The 16,639-nt window shown below is 46.4% G+C and overlaps 1 protein-coding gene across 3 annotated transcripts in view; it reads right to left on the reverse strand.

The window, feature by feature from the left end:
- Nucleotides 1–2,722: 2,722 nt before the first annotated feature.
- Nucleotides 2,723–16,639, reverse strand: part of Ldlrad3 (low density lipoprotein receptor class A domain containing 3) — a 234,620-nt gene continuing 220,703 nt past the window's right edge. For all 3 annotated transcript variants that reach the window (XM_029474720.1, XM_021156251.2, XM_029474721.1), the window contains exons 5-6: nt 6,594–6,939; nt 2,723–4,925 (exon numbers count right to left, since the gene is read on the reverse strand). In XM_029474720.1, the coding sequence (XP_029330580.1) occupies nt 4,688–4,925; nt 6,594–6,939 (584 nt within the window). In that variant the 3' untranslated portion in view covers nt 2,723–4,687. The remainder of the gene's footprint in view (nt 4,926–6,593; nt 6,940–16,639) is intronic.

A 16,639-nucleotide genomic window follows, 5' to 3' on the forward strand; every position in this document is an offset into this window, starting at 1 on the left:
CTATACCCTTTTGATAAGGCTTACAGCATGAAGTATATATTTCCCCTTGTGCTGTAGGTCTCAAGTCTAGTCGGAAAGTGGTTGGTTAGACCCTACCAGTCTTCACTGGCAAGTTGTTATTATAGTACAAAGTCTATAGCCGGGAACAACTGTTGATAACTTTTCTCCTCACCTTCTCATATGATGAACACTATCAAGCAGGGAGCAAAGAGTCACCTCAGTTCTAGGTTGATTTCTCTGTGTGTTATATCCAACATGTATGGTGTCTTCAGCGAAAGGGTCATACTACCCAGTTCTGGTGAGCAATAGCCTGTAGTGCCCTGGGAGCTCCCTGGAGATAAACTATTAATGACAGCTGATCATCAGCTGCATTCATCCAGACTCATTTTTAACAGACAATACTCACTTTAAATGAGTTCGATTTTCACTAAAAGTGAGGGGTCTCCTTTATGTCTTATGAACTTGTTTGGTTACAGGACATTAAAGGAACCAGTAGATATTCTCATCATCCTTTGTGAAGTTTTCCCCCATCTTTTAAATGTGACTATTAGGTATGCCTCCTTTGCACCAATCCAGTGCTTGCCATCAAGCTGAGTCTTTGAATAGATAGACGTACACTGCCTGTGGATTATAACCTAAATGAAGGTGAACAATAGTTTCCAGGTCGCATGCCAACATGCGCTTTTGTGAACAGACACATTGTCTATATTTATGATCTTGATCAACTAGTGGTATTTTTTTAAAAAACTAGGGTCTCTCCATTCAATCCAACTGTTTTGGCATCTTATTAGGAAAGCCTGCATTAATACTGTATTTTCTTACTCATTAGTCAAAGACCTGGTAAGTCCAATTCCAATTATAGCAGGGCCTTCAATACTGCCTTGTAAGTTCTTCATGGGTTCTAATACCCCAAACTATTATACTACTGTCTGCCCTACAGTGCCTAAGCTTAAGATTTATAAACCCAATGTGGGGATAGACCCTTAGATTAGGAGTCCACAAGTATAAATTAGCCAGCTTCCTAGTTTTCTATAATTTTATTGAAACACAGCTGTACTTAATCATTTACATATTATTCATGCATTCTTGGTGGCTGTTACAGAGCCAAATATACTATCTGGCCTTTACAAACTTTACAGAAAGACTGCTAATGTCTGCTCTAGATTAGATCATCAAAATTTTTTCCTTATCATGGGATCAACAGTATTGGGATTCATAAGGCCCCTTGAGAGATGAAGGAATGAACATACGAATGAACATTTGGGGCTTTGTGCTTCAGAGAACCCTGGGTAAGATATGGCACAGTGCTCTTGGGATACTCTTGCTTGGTAACCCCATCATTTAGAAGCAGGGGGGATAGTTCATGACTCAAATCTTGGTCTTAAGGGTTGCATTCAAATTTTCACAGGATTTCCATTTTGGCCAAGGATGGAACCACTTGTCGTGGCTGCGGGTGGTGGGATCCTACTGGGCATCTAGACGTCCTGCACACTATCCCTGTTGCATCGGTCACCATGAGGCCCTAATGTTACCTTAAAAGGCACATGAAGATGCTCTCTTGGTGGGATTTATGTCAGCTCCTGGTGGTTTGGAACAAATTACAATTGCGCCAGCTTAAGGTTCAATCTTTGAATCTGTGGCAGGAAGCTGTAAGTTACCACGGCCACTTGTCTTTCCTTGGAATAACGAGTGTTGTAATGAACTCATTCCCTTTCCAGGGCCATCGCCGTAACCAGTGTGCAGAGTTCCTCCCTATCAGTCCAATCACACCTGCAGAACCCCAAACACCCACCACATTTTGAACTTTCACCAATATATCCTTCTTTTTCCTCATTTTATTCTGGTACACATTTATTGGGGAAGCTAAACCACAAGTGACCGTCCACTTTTTTATATGGTTGGGGGCAGAAAGGTGGGTTAAGAACCATTCACACAACAGAAAGAATGAAACTGAATTTATTTGAGAGTATAAAAAATTTTTTTTAAAAAAGGGCCAATTCAAAAAACAAAACAAACAAACAAAAAACCTAAGAAGCAACCACATACAACCTTCCAGTTTATATAACTTTGAATATCACACACTATTTATTAATATCTTAGTTGCATTTCAAAAACAATCATCAATTACAAGGTAGAGGGAGTTAAGTTAGGCAGTGAGTTCCAACCACAGTGAATCTAGTGTAGTGTCAAAAACGAAGTGTTGATCTCACAGGAGGAGAGACAATGGAGAAGAGGCAGTTTTTTTTTTGGCTGGTGGAAATTAGGCAGTATAGTATTTAAAAAAATCCTGACTGGAATGAATTAAAAAAATATTGCTAGCCACTTACTTGGTATCTTGAAAAAAATCAGGGGGAAAAAAGCCCCATGTCCCCGAGCCTTGCTATCTTATGATTATTATTTTTAAAAATCCATTAAAAACCAAATCTATAGTAAAAAATGTTCCTGTGTTTGTTTGGAAACAAAACAAAACCCCAACATTTAATAGGCTCTCCTTATCTACTAAAACCATTTGTTTTCCCTAAAATGCCTTGAAGCAGAAAAGCTCCTGAGATTAGCTCACTGCACAATTAATTAAAATTAGAATCCTTTCCTCCAGACAACTTTCAGAGCACCAAAAAGAAGCAGGGACCCATCAAAGGAAGGGAAGAGCGATGCTGACTCACTGGGATGAGATGTGCAGCCAGAAAAGCTCTGTCTGCCACCCAGGTTCTTTCTTCATTGGGTTACACACATACACACACACACACACACACACACACACACACACACCAACTCAATTTCTATTTTAACAGTGAAAGAAGCAAACATCTAGGCTTATTTACACAAAACCAAAACCAAACAAAACCCCACATGGCTAGTTACCTTTCCTGCAGTCTACTTTGGATTTGGTTAAAAAGGAAGTCAGTCCAGCATCACTGAAGGCCACTTCATCCCTGCTCCCTGCAGGCTCCCTTTTAATTAGCATCGAACAGGTTATTGAAACTTTCCTTAGAAGTGGAAAAATGCTTTGAATGGGTGGCAGCTGCCTGAGGTGGCACCATCTGGTTCCAGTTTTGTCCCTAGTTAGTATGGTTTACCCATTATTGCCTGGTTGGTGGGGGTGCATGGTGGTGGCATGCACTAGGACTGGCTGGGCATCAAGGAGGAAGAAAGGTAATCCAAACATACAGTGGATGGTGGACTTGTCTCTGCGTGTCTCAGTAACTCAATAAATAATGACTCCACGATGCCCCAGTGTAGATGCTCAGCTTGCATGTGAGTCTGAGGTGACATTATGGGATGGGATGGGAAAGGCAGCATTTCTTTTTGCATCTTTCTTTGGACCTCACTGAAAGAGAAACAAGAAAAGCAAAGAGATAGCTTTCCTATACACATATAAATAGTCCCTTAACTAGAAGGGAAAAGACAAACACACTGTTTCAAATGCATTTCTAAGAGACTTTAAAAAAAACAAAATCCAATGGGAAATCTTGACTCCAAGTTATCTGTTGACCACTTCTTTCAGGAGAAACTGCCAGATGTCTGGCCAGGCCTGACCCTCACTCTAACCCTAACCCTGACTTGGTGCACTGTCCTGGGGGTTGTGTGTGTAGTACAGGGACCTGAGAATTCTCATGGGTGGTACTGAATGTGGTTCTCATGTAAGTTAGAAAGAAACTTGTGTCCTTATGTCCAAATGCACATGGACAATAGGCTCCCAAGTGTACATGGAACTTAGGAGCCTATCAAGGAAGTTGCATGGATGAACATGCCAGACTGGGTCTGTTTTCCTGGGGCAAACGGTTAGATTAGAATTTTGACCAGCTTAATTTGGGTCCTTATCCTTAGCTATGGCAGGTCATCTTGGAAGGGGACAATCCAGAAGGCCGGAAAAGGATGATGGGGCCAAGGCAGGAGCAGACTCCGGTAACCTACACATTAGCAGCTAGGAACTCATGCCAGGGGCTTCCTACTTATTCAAGGACGTTGCTGAGGGTCTGCCCTTCCTGAAAGATCTCAGAATGAGGACTCTTAGGCAAGTCTGTAAGGCCAGGGTGGAGGTTTCTGAGTCTTTCATAAAACCAAACTAGAGTTTGGAGAGTTGAAAGCTGTTGCTCATGCCAGAGTTTTTCTTTGGCCTCTGCTGGAGTAAGATCGATGCATAGGAGAGTACAAAACGGGATTTGATGTTCTCCTGGACACTTTTTGGAGTGGCCATCCAATAATGGCCTTTTTGTAAGAATCCTCCAAACTACGTCTCCAAATGTATCTATAAGTTGGCAGCTCAGTAGAGACTCTGGTCTGATGTCTTCTGACATCCTGAATGTGTGACATGGCCCTAGAACCCTGCCAAAGCCTATTTACACACATGGCTTCACCCGGCCGCCTGTCCAGTCATAAGACTACTGGGATGGACCAACAATAGCACAGTCATCTGAAGCAGGAGTCTGTTAATCACAGGCCCTGAAGGAACAGTGACTGTGCAGAGAAAGACGGCAATGTATCCTGTTAACTAAGTGGCTGGAGGAGTGCCAGGTCATTCCAAAGAACATCCCTGAAATCTGGAGGAGAAGGTGTAGTCAGCACCCCAAAATTTCAACTGGAGACATTCTCAAAAGGAGCTCAAAGAGTGTCCCATGAGCACAGTCTGATAGAATTCAACAAGTTGGAGAGGATCTACCCATATGGACTTTGGAATCGCTGGATTTTATACTTCTTCGGTGCCCTGACTGGGCACAGAGTCTCTGGGCTCAGCAGAGCCCTCTGGAGAGCCAGGCTGCTCTGGGTTGTGGCTGCTGGCTTCCACACTCAGGAGGCTGCTGGCTGCCTGGGAGCTGGCACTGTAGGCACTTCCTGACCGGGAGCGGTAAGGAGGCAGGTCAGCTTGGTTCAGAGACTCAGTGTCAGATGAATAGGGTGGTGGAGGAAGGTCGTACCACGCAGGTCTGTAATGGAGAAGGCAGGAGGGCAGCAGAGAGAACACATTAGAGTCAAGCCGAGGCAGGTGATGCAGACCCAGTATGAACAGCTGCTCATTTCTGGGCAGATGCCTATGAGAAGAATACAATTCTACTGTCAAGAACAATGGCAGTTCTGAGACCAGCAAAACCAGTGGCCTGAAACATGGCTGAACAGCAAGGCCAGTGTTCTCTGGCTGTGCCTGTCCAATGGCAGCACCGGTACTGTGTCTGTCCTCTAGGCGGGCAGGACTGAGGTTGCTATACAACACCCTCAGATCACCTTGCGTGTTCTGGGCTAAATGACTTATGACCAAGAGTCAAGGTTGGAATTGTGACTGAGTCTCTGATAGGAAGAAGATTCTGGTTTCTTACTAAATCTCACTCTTCCTAAGGCCTTGGATAAAGTCACTCTCTCAATGCCCTATTCCCTTCTCTGCACCTTGCTTGCAACAACATTATGTAACAGAAAAGACCTTCTGTTTTCCACTCTCTTCGCCCACTACTGTGAGTCCGTGTGCCTCTGTGTACCTCTCCTCTGTCACCTGTATTGCCCACAATGACCCCTGAAGTAGGCATTGCTTCCATGTCCATTGTCCTAAGGAGGAATCAGAGGCCCATGATCACAGATTAATAAGCAGCAACGTGGGGAACTGGAACCCTGCCACGCTGCCTCCAGATTCATCGGTTTTATCCTTACTCTACTCTGGTTGGTCCAAATGCAAAGGATGCTCATTAGGTGAGTGAGGTCCCGCATTCTCATCTGCAGAGATCCTAAAGCAGCACTGCCTCCCTCCCAGTCCTTGAGGTATTGTTTACTTTTGATGAGGAGGGAAAATGAAGATGAAGTCATACAGGAGCTGCCACTGGGAAGGGTCCATGGAGAAGCCCAGCCACCCTGGAGGCACATCTACAAAATACTTGATGTGACACATAGTGAGTCCTGGGCTCTGGGGAAGAAGGAGCTCTGAGAAGGGGACCTGAAGGCAGGACGTGGAATGTTGTAACAAGAGCTGGTTGAAAGCAGGGACTTCCAAGAGGGTTATCTGATGTAAACAGTGGTAGGGCATGTGCTTAACATATTTGAGGCCTTGATCTCAATTTCTAATCTCTCCCTCTCTCCACTTCAAATACACACCTGAACAGGCATGATTTAAGGCCCCCACTCTAACTACAGAGTGCTGCTCTTGGCCTTCCATATTTGGGGTTCATAAATAATGAGGACCGATGCTTAATAAAAGTTTGGGGGTTCTCTTTGTCATCCCCTTTACCTTATAAAGTGAAGCCAAACAAGGTAAAAGACTTAGTTATTCTCAGTCAACAAATTAACCAAACCTCTCATGAGACTTTCCTGTAGTAGCAGACAAGGCCCGGAGAGGGTCACTAGCTGTAACATTGTGGCTTAACCAGGAAGGAGCAGGGACCCTTTCTCTAGGTCCTTAGATAAGTGACTTAAAACTGGAGCTCCTGAGTTACTTCCCTCGTAGATTCATCCAGAAGATGAGAGGATATGGAACATTCTATAAGGAACTGGTAAATGTCAATCACTGTTATTGCCTACAGCTACAAAGCCCAAATTCTTATTGAGACTTCAGTAGCCCGGAGTGTGCACACCTGTCTCTCCCATGCTACATGCCCCCCTCCGCAGTCTCTCACCTTTGGTCCAGCAGGGCCTCTGAATAGGAGGGTGGAGAGCCTACTTCCGAGGCATTTTGTTCGGCCTGGGTAGCCACATACTGAACACCATTATTGACATTGTAGGTGACGTTGCAGTGGTGAGGGTGGTCCAGGACCACCAGGCGAGAGAGCAGCACAGGATGCTGCAGCCGGTGCACAGGGAGGGTCATGAGGTTGTTTCGCTTTCGCTGATGATGCAGGACCAGTGCCAGCAGGGCCACCACCAGCACGAAGATGACAGAGCTGCCGATGATGGCGTATGTGATGCTGGGGTAGTACACAAGCTGGTTCTCCGAAGTCACAAACACCTGCCCGCTGCCTGGTTCTGAGAAAACCAGGAGAAAAGAGAAGACGGAATGTTATAAGTGGGCTCTCCTAAGGTTTTGAAAAACAATCCCAGGACTGACTTGCAAATTAGCATAGTAGGCTATTCACAGCCGCCATAAAGGTCGGCCACCTACTGAATGGATAGTCAGTGTGTGGTATATCCACACACTGAACTCTCACCCAGCCCCAAATGTAAATACATGCTATGAGTGTGAATTTCAGAAACACACAGAGAAGTAAGCCTGTTGTGATCACTTTGAGAACTTGGTTTCTTTAACAAATATTTCTTTAAATTATAAGAATGTGCTTTCATTTTAGACGCAGGTGTGGGGCTGCTTCAGACTGTCCACAGCTGCTGACTATGATTTACCTCATGCTCTAGCGGAGGCATGGCTTTGCCAGCTGCAGAGAGTTTCTGCAACCCTGTGATGTTTGGAATTCTGGGAACTTTTCAGAGGGTTACAGAAATGCTAGGTCCCCGAGAGTTGGGGTGGGCGCTTGTTGGTTTTTCAGAGGTGTTGGTTGCAGTTTGTTAGTAGTCACGCTGAGAAAGGGCGGAGAAAGTTAAGAGCATCCCGCCCCAGGTCATCAGGGAGATGCAATACGCGCGTGACTGTTGAGCATAGTACCCGCCGACAAGGGTTTGCACTCAGCAATGCTAGCTCTTTAAAAAGAAATATTGCTTTAAAATGGCCACGATGAAATGTACACACCACAAACAGCATTTTAAGTACACAGTTCAGTAGCACTAAGCAAATTCAGGTTGTTGGGCAAACATCACTGCTGTCTGTCTCCAGCACTTGCTCCTGCATTTTTGATGTCCTCAACATCTATCTTTGACAAGTGCTCAGGGACCCCTGTTGGGGGCTGGGCTGGCGAGGGGTAGATTTCCACAAGGAAAATAAATGTGTCCAGAGATTGTGAAACTCTGACATCTGTGTGACCATTGGCAGCATTACTAATACAAGAGGGAGCTCTTTAAGGAGGGGAGAGCAAGGGCTTTGGTATCTGGAGGATCTCACTGTCCTGGCTGAAAGCTGGCTCTCTCCAGCACTGCCACTTTGGCAGTCTCGAAGCAGCAATCAGACCCACTCAGGGAGTTATGATGCCACATAACTCAGAGCTGCCTGCGCTCGTCTTTTTGCTCTGTGTGTAAAATGTCATCTTGCATTAATTCATTAACTAGGCCCACTTTTCTTAAGAGCTTAATGAGCCTGCTGGCCAAATTACTAACATCAGAGTCGCCTGCGACCTGCGTTCCAAGTGTGTGATCCACGGATAATGAAGTTTCCATTTATCCTGGCTGTCCCTCAAGCGAATGCCCTCCCCGATCTACTGTCAAACATCTTAGATTCCACCCCTATCTGCTTTTGCTCCGCATTAATTCGCCTGCTGCTGCTGGCCATCTCTGGACTCACAGCAGTCAGGGCCCCACAGTGGCTGCTGCAGGGGCAAGCTGTGCTTTGCACCATACCTGGGTGCTCTGCCCCCAGGACGGAAATCTGAACACTTAACAGTGACAGCTTTCTAGCTAGTGTCCTGGGAGAAGAAACACCTTCGACTAAGTCAGGCATGCCACCCAGGCTGCTGCAGGGACCACAGCAGCTGAGAGCCCTGACTTGGTGTTCCTTCCCATCCATCCATTTCATTCTGACAGATGAAAATCAGATTTCTGCAGGATACTGGCATTTTGTCCATTGGCTCGGCCAAAGGCTGCTTTTGGGCTTACATTCTGCTGGGTGGGTCTTGGGAAAACACGTATATTCATGCCTGGGGTTTATTCAGGTGTGGGTTGTGGGAGAATAAGTGGGTACAAACATGGGGTAGCAGGAGAGATTAATGGCATACGACAGCCCTCTGTATATCCAGATGGGTTTCACATCTGAAAACCCCTGGATTTCAGAAATGGAGGATTTGTTATATTCATCCTTACTGACTACGAGTAGACATTTTTGGGGTCCCTAGTCCCTAAACAGCAGTTACAGAGCACCCACACTGTTCTAGGTATAAATAACCCAAAGGTGACTTAAAGCACACAGGAGAATGTATGTGAGGTCTATGCAAATAGAACATTTTGTGCAAAAAACTCCAAAAGCTGTGGGTTTTGGTATCACGGAACCAATCCATCACAGATACAGAGAGATGAAATGTATATTAAAACTATAATTATTTTTGACCCAGTATCACAGTAAAAATGAGCAATAATTTTTCCTTGTCGTGGCTGAGGTTCAAACCCAGAGCATTGTGCATGCTAAACAAGCACTTTACCACTGTGCTATGGCCCCAGCCCAGAAATTACATTTTAGTACCAGCATTCATGAAAGCATTGTTTGTAATAGTAAATATAGCAGACAAAATGTAAATGCCTGTTGTCACAGCTTGATTTAATAAATTATGCTGTTTCTGTACAATGTTACTCCTATTTTAAAATTTACATAGCATACACTGCCCTGAAGTATTTGGAAGATGTATTGACTACTAAATGAAAAACCAAAGTTCTCAAGGAAACAGCTGTGGTTTATATATTGCTTTACAGTGTATCACTCCAAGTTCTCCTGAGTTGGAATTTCACTCCTGTTTTGCAGTATTAAGAGGGTACAAAGTTACTCCAACAATGTGTCTAGAAGTGGGGCCTAGAGGAAGTGACTGGGGTTTGATAAGGTCATCAGGGTGGAAAACTCATGATACAATTAGAGGGGCTTTCTAAGAAGGGGAGATGGCTAGGGAGCCTGCTCAATGATGTAACCGCTGCTTGCCTCAAACGCATGAGGACCTGAGTTCAATCCCTAGAACCCACATCAAAAAAAAAAAAAAAAAAAAAAGGCTGAAAATTATGGCACACATTTGTAATCCCAGTCCTGGGGAAGCAGAGACAGATGGACTCTTGGGGCTCACTTCTTGGGGCTCATGCCTACTTGGATGGCCCCAGGCCTGAGAGGCCCTGCGTCAAAGGGGAAGGTTAGATAGCACCCAAGAAATGACAACTGAGATAACCGTGTGGCTTCTGCAGGCACATGCACACCCATAACCACATTCTTTCTGACACAGGGATTCAGGGATGCAATCTCCCTCCCTCCCTCCCTCCCTCCCTCCTTCCCTTCCTCCCATCTTGGCTCACAATGTGTGGCACCTTACACCCCCTTAGTAAATCCTCAATAAACACAAGCCCTTGACTCTCTAGAACTTTGAACAGAACAACCCCCCCTTTTTTTCATAAAGCAACCAAAAATTTCAGATATTAGAATAGTGTAAACTGAGCTAAATCAGAAAATGCACCACACAGGTCTGGAAGATGAGGAGATGGAGATGCAGAAGTTTCTCTGTGTGGCCCTTCATATCCTCACAGAAATGAAGGGCCTCGGGGCTCATACCTCATTGCCCACCTTCCAGGGACACCTCAAACCAAGTGCAACCTTGTTTAAAGATGGCTCCTAAGCTCCAAGGCCTGACTTCCTGAGTACTGAATTCCTGTTTCTGTAATATTTGGTATGTCTCAAACTGACTCCTCAACATCTCTGCTGTGTGTGTGTGTGTGTGTGTGTGTTGTGTGTGTATTCAAGTATGTGGCAGGGAATCAACTCTCCCAAGCCTTTTATTTCTTCAGACCTGAATACTTTAACAAATCAAGTTTATTGAGGTATAGTTTATGCACAATAAAAATTCTCTTTAAAATGTAAGGCATATAGATGAGTTTAGCAAAGTGAACACAACTATCCCTACAATCAAGATCGGGAGCCTTCCATGTCTTCCCGTGCTATTCTTTTGTGATATGGCTCAGCTGGTAAAGGCCTGGAAACCAGAGTTTGACTCCTGTGATCCAGAGGGTACAATAATGAGAGACTCAGCTCCCGTAAGTCTCCTCTGACCTTCACAACCAGGAGGTGGTATAAACATGCAAACACACACCTGTCCAAGAAACCAAGGAAAATCAAATGTAGTAAAACTGGCCGGCCGGCTTACTACTATTAAGAGTACTTCGGATGTTCTGGGACACAGGTGCTTATCCCATTGTGATTTACAAAGTCTCCAAGCTGTGGTTTCATTTTTCATTTCCTTTACAGTGTCTTTTTCGAGAGAAATGTGTCTTTCTTCTTTCTGAATTTAATGAAGCCCTCTGCAGCAATTCCTTCTTAATGTCTTGTGCTTGCTCTGTACTAGCCAAGGAACCCTCACCTAAATTTTTACCCAGAAGGAAAGATATAGCTTTAGTGTCCCCATTTACATTGATGATGCACTGCTAGTTAATTCCTGTTTATGGAACAAGATAAAGGCCAAGGTGCTTTTTCTCAATCCACGCTGACAGCCAGCTTCCCCCAGCACCATTGCCGAAGGCCTGTCCTTTCCTATCAAATTACCTGGGCCCCTGTGTTACAAACCAACTTGCCACATAGGCCTGGGCACCTGATTCTGTTTGTCAGAGGTAGGTATATTTACCTTAATGCCTACAGCTTAAATTGAACTCCATTCTCATCATAAAAAGCCACGTTAATTATTAAGGATAAAGCAAGAGAGCAACGCTACCCGCAGACAAAATGCTTCCTCCCTCCTGCCAACCGACCAGAGCTCCACAGAGGAAAGTATATTTTACAGTGGTACAGATCTGGTTGGCAAACTTTGTCAAGAATGAGAGATTGTATGCTTGATATACTACCCATGTTAGTCAGCTACTCAACTCTACCTTTTGAGTATGAAAATTAGGAACGATGACCCACAAAGAAAGCACTTGCCACACCCACCCTGACTAATAGCTATCATCTCAGGACTTTCAGAGCCTTTACTTGGTGAATGTTCCTTGTGATGATGCCACAGGCTGAGGAGATTTCATGAGCCCCACTACTGTGGCTATAGACAGAGCGCATGCCATCTTTCAAGAGCTATTTCCCCACCATTCCAGAGTCTTTCAATTACCGAGGTGGGAGCATCCTTGGCCTTTGAACATACGCTGGAGAAAGTTCTGTGACATCAGCTGCCAGCTAGAAGGTCGTAAGCTGATATGGATTGTCTCAGTCCTGTTCTCTTCCTGCAGAAGCAGCAAGTCCCAGCTCCCTGGCCCCAGCAGTTGAAGTGTAGTGTCACTGTTACGGATAGGAACACCCGCCAAGTACTGGGAACCCACAGCTGTGCACCTGATCCTTGGAGGAATGAGCGATGCCACCCAGCACCTCCCACACTTGACAAGACTGAGCAGCAGGAGCTGATCCTGTTTAAATTCTCAGGGAGTCCAAGGCTGCTCCTGTGCGTTCACCACATCCGAGAGCTGCTCGAAGCTCCCTCTGTAATCAGTTCATCAGAGCCACTTCTGTCTGCAAAACCTTATTACCTAGGGAAATGCTGAGTGCGCACACTGGCAGCTCTGAGTGCAGAAAACTATCTGAATAATTCAGGGAATGGGCTAGTGACGGAAGCATTCCACCCTGGGCTCCCAGGGGGGAGTTTTATTAGCCATGAGCAAATTTACTGCTTCTTGAGATTCCTGATATGAGCATGTTGACCCAGGGTCCCCGGCCCCCTGGAGGGCAGGGCTGTGTATTTTGTTCTTGTCCCAGGGACAGCAGGGTTCTGACAGGGAACCCAAGCCAATCAGGGTTCTGCAACATGGGTCCTGCTGTCTCAGTGCTGGAGCCCCTGTCTCAGAGTCCCTTCCCCCCAGCCAATGTCACCCACATCTTGCCAACTCCAGTGCTCAAGTATCCTTTGCAAGTGGTTACACGGTGTTCCTTTAAGACACAAATTTACTTGCTCTGTTCAGTCCTTAGCTCAAAGCCCTCAGTGGCTTCCCATATGCTCAGCACAAAGCAGGAGTCCTCACTTGGCCTCCAGGCTGCACAGGTATTGTCCCTGTGGTCACTCTGACCTTCAGGGTTGCCTCTTTCTGCCTCCTGCTGCTACAGACCTGCTGGGTTCCCTGTGGTGTTTTCAAGACACATTAAATGTCTGCACAGGTAGGTAAATTCCCAGGCACCATTGTCTCTACTCATTGTTATACACTATCAATTGTCCCTATTTTCTACTGGAATGTAACCGAACAGAGTGTACTCTGCTTGCTCCTCCCTGGATAACATCTAAGCCTCAATAACACCTTCCTGGGGGAGAATGGCAGAGGGCCCTTAATAGTGGCCATAGCTGGGCGCCTCTGATAGGATGTGTTCCTCAGCGACTCCTCACTTAAGATTCACAGGCAAGAAACTCGTCCCAGGTCACGTGGCCCAGAAATGATGGAGCTGAAAGTGGAGCCCAGGTTAGGAAAGTAGTTTCACAGAAAAACAGCAGGAAGCTGGTACCGGCCTAAGCTTGAAGGGAAGGTCCCAGGATCTGAGAGACCTAACAGGTGCCTGGCTGGGTGCTTAGTAGGGAAAGAAGTATCACCAAGTGCCACGTTCTGACCTTCTGGTGTTGCACTATGGAGGAAGCACCTTCCTTCAGAGAACTGAATTCAACCAGAGTGAAAGAAATGAAGACTTCCCACATGGGAATAGTTGGCCACTGTCCACGTGGTCTGGCAGAGACTGGGGCAAGCTGAGGATAGAGAGTGCCGATAGGGGCAAGGCACAGCTTCTCGCTGCGTGTGTGTGTGTGTGTGTGTGTGTGTGTGTGTGTGTGCGCGTGTGTGTGCACGTGCATGCATGCCTGTCTGTGTGTGTCTGTGTGTGTGTGCCTGTGTACTGAGTGGTGGCTGCTGGTGCAGAGGGGCTGAGGCTCTCACTGTCATGAGGAGTCTTGTGCAATCAGTCAAGGGAGAAAGTCTGCCTTCTCCTACTCGCTTCTTAATTGGAAGCAGAGACCCAACGAGAAGGCAGTCAGTCGCTCATCACGCCCTTGCTGATTGGGGCTCATTGTTACTGGGATTCATTGGCTTCCTGGATTATTTCAGAGACAGCAGTCTGCCTGCACGGCTGTCCTAGAGCAGACCAGAACAAACTGCTTTCCTGGGTTGGCTGTAGCAGGGTCCGAGTTGTGTTTTCCCACAGGCCTGCTAATTCATTCTTTTCTGTCTCCCCTGCTTCCCCATCCCTTTCCAATTCCTGTCTCCAAATGCCCCAAATCCCATTTCATCTGAGTCCCCAGCGTAATCTGCCCTAGTCCAATGTTCAGTTTCCCTGCATCTAATCTCGGGGACTGTGAGGGTCAGGTACTGAACGGAAACACAGGAGCATCTACTTAGAAGGAGCAGGGTGCCCAGTACTTAGTCCGGGTCTGGGAGTTTTAGAGGCAGGGTTAGCATCCTGTCCTGTTTGCCAGGAACTAGATGGATGAATAAGGGCCACTAACTCCACCCTTCTAAAAACTCTCTGCAAAATTGGGTTTCAAAGCCTGCGGTCATCAGTGTTAATATATTATTATTATTTTTTAATTGAGCCAAGTGAACTCATAAGAGCCCGTATCCAGGGGTGTTCGAAGCTTGGAGGTGGCTCTCTCCAGCACTCCTGCTATGGCCTCTGCACCCATGTTCTCTCAAGGCCACTACTAGCCTCAAGGCACTGTCTTGGTGACAGTAAAGCTAGGGCGTCCCCTCACTCACCCCAGCCTTCCTGTTCAAGACAAGCATCTTAAGGCTCCTCACCTCTGTGGGTCCCCATTCCATGTCCATCCCCTGTCCCAATTTAGATGTGGATTGAAAAAGCTTCATCTAAAGGGCAGACCAGTAAAGGACTGAACCAAAGGGTGCCATGAAAACCCCACTGAACCATTACCATGGCAACTCAAATTGCTAAAATTAACTGAAAGGGGGGGGGTGATGGGAATACTGGGCCTGCAGAGCATCAGACCACAGTCAGTACCAGCTAGGTCCCTAGCCAAAAGGGAGGGGTGGGGTGCAACAGGCTGCCAAATAGGGCCTGGAGAGCTTGGAGAATGGGCTCTAAGTTCATACTCACAGAGGGGCAGGAGGAGGAGGAAGAGGAAGAAGAGGAGGAAAAAGAGGAGAGGGACAGAGAGGTGATGGCAAAGAACCAAGTCCCAGGATGGAAGTCAGGTAGATATATCCCTGGATTTTTAGTCATTCTCATAGTAAAAGAGTTTCCAGTGCTACCTGGCCCTACCCTATAACCTGTGCCTACCACTGGGAAAATGGGAGCAGGTTTCCCTCAAACCAGGAACTCCAGAGAAATTGGCAGTGGGTATCCTTCCCCAACTTCTTTTTTATGGTGTGTGTGTATATAAGTGTATGTGTGTGTATATATGGATAAGTGTATGTGTGTGTGTGTGTGTGTATATATATATATATATATATATATATAAAGTGTATGTGTATATGTGTGTGTATGTGTGTGTATGTGTGTGTATGTGTGTGTATATATATGTATAAGTATGTGTGTGCCTACATGCATGTACGTGAAGAGGCCAGAGGACAGCCTTGGCTGTTCCTCAACTTACATTTGTGACCACCTTACATTTTTGAGTCAGGGTTTTCCGCTGGCTGGCCTGGGCCTTGGTAGGCCTGGTGAGCAAGCCCCAGGGACCCTCCTTTGTCTCTGCCTCTTCAGCTTGGGATTACAAGCATGCACTACTAACTCTAGCTTCAAACCAAACCAAACCAATCCAAACCAAACCCCCTTTTATTGATCCTTTGTGAATTTCACATCATGCACCCAGTCCCACTCATCTCCCCTTCCCCTTGTAGCTGACCCTTGCAAACTGTCCCTCGACAGAAAAGACTAAATCTCAGGGACGCTGTAGCATGTCACTGTGTCCCACAGTGAACCCCTTCTCCACACGCCTTTGCTTGCAGATGCTCACTGCAATGAGTCGTTGCTCTGCTACAAGGCCTCTGCTTTCTGCTACTCCATGATACTGGATCCTCACTGGGACCCCTCTCGGATCTCCTGCTGTTGCCCTGTGTCATGGAGATCCTGTAGTTTTGGATCTGTAGGACCAGCCCCTTCGTGCACTCCAGCAGTTCATCAATGAGGAAGATACTGGGGTGGATATCAAAGTCCCACCCTGATATCTGGCCTCAGAGGCATCTGAGCTGGTCACCTTGCTGCTCTCCTGCTCCCATGCCGCTGTGGCCAGATCACCAGCAAACCCTGATACAAGGACCAGCTCTAGCCTGCTGCCCAGGTGAGGTGCAGGGCCCACTATTCTGAGTATTGCAGATGGTGAAAGGTGTGGCCAGTGACATGGGCGAGGGAGAAAGGTTTTTCTCCTCTTGCCCCTTGCCAATGGCAGCCAGGAGAGCTGGCCCTGCCCCTCACCTGCTGCAGCACTTGGGAGAGCAGTTCCTACGCCTCACCTGGGCAGGAGGGTAGAGCTGGCCTGGGGCTGAGAGTGTGCCAGAGCTGGTCATGAGAGCTGGCCCTGGAGTCATGAGATTGGTAGAACTGGCCGCCTCTAGCTTCTTTTAGTTATAGGTTCTGGAGACCAGATTCACTTTACCAACTAAGCCATCACCTCAGACAAAGCTCTTTTCCCATCAATTTCTAACCTGTTCACCCCAAGGTCAGCTCCTGAGCATAGTGAAAGTTCGAGGTATCCTACTAAAACTCTGAGACCTTGGATCTAGTCATCTGTGAGGAGGAATAACCTAGAGACAACCTAGGGAAGTAGCTGGCTAATGGCCTCTCAGTCAAGAAGCGGGGCCCAGGGCAGTTTCAGAACTGGCTGGAGGGGAAAGCGTTTAATTGGCTATTTAAGGTGGAAGCGGACTTTTCTCTTTTTTTAATGGGAATTCAGATTGCTTCCAAGACTTCATGATGAGG

The sequence above is a fragment of the Mus caroli genome, chromosome 2, assembly GCF_900094665.2.
Source record: "Mus caroli chromosome 2, CAROLI_EIJ_v1.1, whole genome shotgun sequence".
Classification (NCBI taxonomy): Eukaryota; Metazoa; Chordata; class Mammalia; order Rodentia; family Muridae; genus Mus; species Mus caroli.